Source organism: Trachymyrmex cornetzi, unplaced genomic scaffold (genome assembly GCF_001594075.2).
Source record: "Trachymyrmex cornetzi isolate Tcor2-1 unplaced genomic scaffold, Tcor1.1 scaffold713, whole genome shotgun sequence".
Taxonomy (NCBI): Eukaryota; Metazoa; Arthropoda; class Insecta; order Hymenoptera; family Formicidae; genus Trachymyrmex; species Trachymyrmex cornetzi.
This window is the reverse complement of record NW_017300041.1, coordinates 40,520-45,354: the sequence shown is the minus strand read 5'-3', so window position 1 is coordinate 45,354 and position 4,835 is coordinate 40,520. Positions and strand designations below refer to the sequence as shown.

Here is a 4,835-nt window from a genome sequence, read left to right as displayed (position 1 = left end):
ATGGAAACAATAAATACTTATATATTAATCAATATTTATCGAAAAATTATTTATTAATAATTATTTTATTAACAATTATTAATTTTTAACCGTAATGAACTATAACGAACACAACGCGTATATCACTGCGCGTGCTAACTTGCCAAGACACTGCTGTGTCTTCTGATTCTAGTCTAGTATTTTCCGGTTTAGTACTTTTCCGAGATTCCGTTTTCCGAAATCCGACTGTCATGGGACAGCACCCTGAGAATTTAAACGCGGCAGATCGCGGATCACATCAGTGTTATTAGATGGGACGGATTTCTGACGCATGCGCGTCCAATGTAGCTTCAGTAACGTACCGGTCACTAATAAATAGGAGACCATTAGTCGCCTATGTAAAATTTTTTCAAAAATGTTGAAAATTTTAATATATTTTACGTATTTTACATATGTATACATACATATAAATATATTTCTATATATGTTTACATATGTAAAATATATAAAATATATTAAAATTTTCAACATTTTAAAAAAACTTTTTCCTTGGCGACTAATGGTCTCCTATTTATTAGTAACCGGTACGTTACTGAAGCTACATTGGACGCGCATGCGTCAGAAATTCGTCCCGTCCTTAGAACATATATAAATGAAAGGGGCATAGGGCGCTGAACGTGAAGCCACATCTGTGCGAGAGAGAAAGGTAGTAAGGGATAAATGTTCGCAATGCGCATGCGCAGCACCGTCATCTGTGTGAATTGTGCAATTGGTTTAGTGTTTTTACACATTCGTACATTACACAGATGTGTAAAACGTGATGCTGCGCATGCGCATTGGGAACATTTATCCCTTACTACCTTTCTCTTTCGCACAAACGTTTGCATCAGCGCGAGCCATAGGAAGTATAGGCGATGCCCGTTCCATTTATATATGTTCTAAGGTCCCGTCTAATAACACTGGATCACATGACGGCACTCGCACATCAGCCGGCGCGAAACGACGAAACAATTAGGGGCTCCGCACAATAAAAGGAACAGGGAACAGAGAACAGAGAATAAGAATTTCAACCTATCAGAAATCATGTATTGTGGAATATACACTATGTATTCCACAATACATGATTTCTGATAGGTTGAAATTCTTATTCTCTAATGTTCTCAGATCCCTGTTTCTTTTATTGTGCGGAGCCCCTTATACACTTCGAATATACCTTCGAGCCTCTTCGGCTAGTCTCGCGTTTCTTCGGTCGCGCTCGATTTCGCCCCACCGATCGACGCGCTTTGGAATTTCAAAATGCCAGGATACTTTCGCGTTTTCGTTCATTTATTTGTCTTTTATGGCAGAAGGCGACTTTCCAATTGCAGTTTCACGATTACTTTCCTTAAGTCATCGTGAGACACATGCGAAAAGAAATGCTCTGAATGTATTTTCAGTTAAGTACTTTCTCTCCTTGTATTTTCCATTGGGAAAATTTGTGCACATTGACGCACAGTGAGTACAATTGAATGCAAATCAATTCCTCTATTTTCAGTGTTAATAAATAATTTAATCACCTCTCTAAATTTTTTAGAATCTTACTTTAAAGAGTGAAAATAGTAGTTTTGAAAAAGAGTCGCTCAATTTTCAATTTTTAAGAATGAAATTTTACTATTCAAAGTGACGTTAGAAAAAAATTTTTAATTACATATTTTTGTTGTCACTATATCACATAATCTTAAAAGGATTAAATTATTTTTTAATACTGAATTTTAAATAATGTGAACAGATTTGCACTTTATTGCATTAGTGTTGTAATTTTCCCAGTGGGAAATGTTATCCGTTTCATTTTTCGTCACGGCATCTCAGGATCCCAAAATGTCTCGATATATTTATATACCTGCTATTATTCACACTTTTCGATATCGTTCTATGATAAGTTTCTCGACGATAACTGTCACTTTCGTATAATAGTTCGCTGATTATCTTCGTTTCGCGTAGAAAAAAAAATATCGCGAGACGTTACGCGCACGTCAACTCGGCGCGAGAAACGTTGCGCTTCGAATGGACCTTCGGTTAATTTCGTTTGGCCTCGACCGCGTTCGGTATCACGCCACCGATCGTGTTTAAATGCGATTTCATGATATGTATAACTTATGCAGAAGAAATTTTTGCTGTTACAGCAGAAACATTATTGCTGTTGGTGCATGTCTTATATGAAAACCAAATTTTACTGTAATATTAATTATTCGATATAAAACAATACAATAAAATTCAATATTACCACAGCAAAGTTTGCTTTGTTCATAAAAGTTTTACTGAAAAGACATTATTTTACAAATGAACAATTAAATAAATTGAAAAAAATTTAATTTATATAGCGAATGTTAAAAGCACAAATTTCCTAAAATATCTAATCCCTCGAGAAAGAAAAAAGTTTTACATATTTTCATTTCCCTTTCTTCTTTCCTTGCACGAAAAAAAAATATTTTGCTGAATACTGCAGATCGATGTGAAAGGACTGAAAGTAAAAATAATTTTGTTGGACGACACAATAATTTTGTTGGAAATTTAAATTAATTGTTAAAATATCAAAATTGTTTACAGCATTTCTCGTTATTTTTTAATTTCTAACATAATTATTTTTTTAATCCAACAAAGTTATTTTCAAATCTGTTCCTAAAATCTTAAATCTTTTAGTAAAATCATTCTTTCCGTGTGTATATTTTTTCTGTTCTTTGCATGTAGAAATATGAATGTTTCACTAAAGAAAGGTAATAACTCATTTTGCTATTTTGAACACATTTTATGATGACTATCACTGCTTTGATGACGAAATAAAAATTAAATATTGCAACGAAGTAATTTGTAGATTAAAATTTTTGTATTTTTAGATTTTCGAAATCGAAATTAATTGTCGCCACCTATACCTCAAATTTGAAATAATTGACGAGACATATATGAAGCTTATGTATTGATATAAAAATAAAAAACATGTATCAATAAGTTTCAAATATTTTTAAACGTACTCTTGAGATTATAAAAAAATATTGATTTTTAAATATCAAAATATTGAAAGTGTTTCCTAATCTATTAAATTATAAATACTAATATTTCTCTCTCTTTCTCTGCTATAAATCTTTTCGTTTGTAGATACAGTTTCTGTTGACAATCTGCTACTTGGCGTGCAAATACCCTCATTTGACCAATATCATCAATGATGCGCCAGTTGTGCAGACAGCCAACAATCCTACCAAGAAAGATAACGAGAGAACGGAGATTCAAAGGGTGACGTACGTCCCGACTAGAAAGAGGATCAATTCCAACCCTTTGTTCGAGCCTTTGGATACACAAGCGATCACATTGATCAACCCAAACCTCTTTGACAAGGAACGCCGGAAATTGCCACGTTCGAATCATGTTTTCAAGACGACCGCGTCAGATCCAAGACATTTGTCCAGGAGATCGAACGAGTCTATGTCCTCGAGGGAGGAGAGCGTATCATCGAGTCCTCTGGCCCAAAAGTCCGTTTGCGATTCGCCCTTGTTGAACATGAACATCAGCGAACAATGGGAAGAAAAGGATGTAGGCGACTCTTCGGGGAATAAAATTGACGAACATTTGCAAAACTTGCGAGATTTGCGATTGGATACTAATTGCAATGCCTATGAGGACGCGGGTTACGTGGCGAGTGATAATCAGAGTTTAAAATCACCGAAGAAGATGCCTGAAAAGTCCAAATGTCTCCTATTGGACGCCTTGCTCAGCTACTTAAATAGCGCGGTAAAAAACGCTGCTTTTTTTCAAAAAAGAACGACTTCTAAGTATCTAAAAATTTAATTAGATATAGATTTTGAAAATAATTTCGTTGGAATATTAAAATAATTATGTAGGACACTTAAGATGGTTGCTAGAATGCCAAAAAATTATTATGATTGACAATATTTTAATAATCCAACAAAATTATTTTCAGATCTGTATCTAATTAAATTTTTAGGTATTTTAATAAAACCGTTTTGTGTGTGTGTTTTTATTAACAATTAATGACTAATCAGCTAATTGTATCTGTAACATGTTGTATGTAATAATCAATCATTCTATCCTCGATTCTAGGACAACACCGTGAGAATACGAGCATGCGAGGGAATAATGGCCTTAGCGTCCCTGAAGGATTCTTCGTTCGCGCAAACGGTGGCCAGGAGTGAACTACCATCAATAGTCTCCACTCGCCTGGAGAATTTGTTTAATGCCATTCCAGCACACGTAGATCACTTAGATATCTACAATGTAGATGTCACATGGGGCCTGGACTCACCGTTATGGACTCAGGAAAAGAAATTCCCCGGTTGCCGGCAAGTGGCGGCGTTCTTCATGTGGTACGACTATTGTGATCGGCTGATTAGAGAAGCTCAGATGGAGCTTGCCGAGATGTTGACGAGGACCATTCGAGTGATGTTTTTTGAGAGGATAGTGACGCCCGCTCTGGCCGATCATCATGTCGTACTTATCACAGCCCTTGTCGCCAAGTGCTGGAAGGTGACTACCTCCTCCATATTGTGCACAGGTATGTGTATGAGAACCTCTAAAACCATTTCACGAACGAAATGATCAAATATTTGGAAAATCTTTGTACAAGATTCAATATATCTAAGAGCAGTTTACAAATATATATACAGGGTGGACCATCTGAAGTGATCCAGTCAAATATCTCGAAAACTAGTAGGGATAGAGAAAAATGTTTCGTATGAAAAGTTTAGGGTTACACGGGGGAAGTATGGTACTGACCTTGAAAAATCCTTGGAAGGTCATTTTGAAGGTCATTCAGGGGTCACGATGGTTTTTTTAAATGGAACCCCTAGTTTTTCACCATGGGATGA

General features: G+C 35.6%; 1 protein-coding gene across 1 annotated transcript in view; it reads left to right on the top strand.

Moving 5' to 3' along the window:
* LOC108767655 (protein FAM160B1) overlaps nt 1-4,835 on the top strand; it is a 40,359-nt gene that overhangs the window by 30,974 nt on the left and 4,550 nt on the right. Inside the window, exons 3-4 of the mRNA XM_018517628.1 lie at nt 3,112-3,741; nt 4,072-4,522. Of these exons, the coding sequence (XP_018373130.1) occupies nt 3,112-3,741; nt 4,072-4,522 (1,081 nt within the window). The remainder of the gene's footprint in view (nt 1-3,111; nt 3,742-4,071; nt 4,523-4,835) is intronic.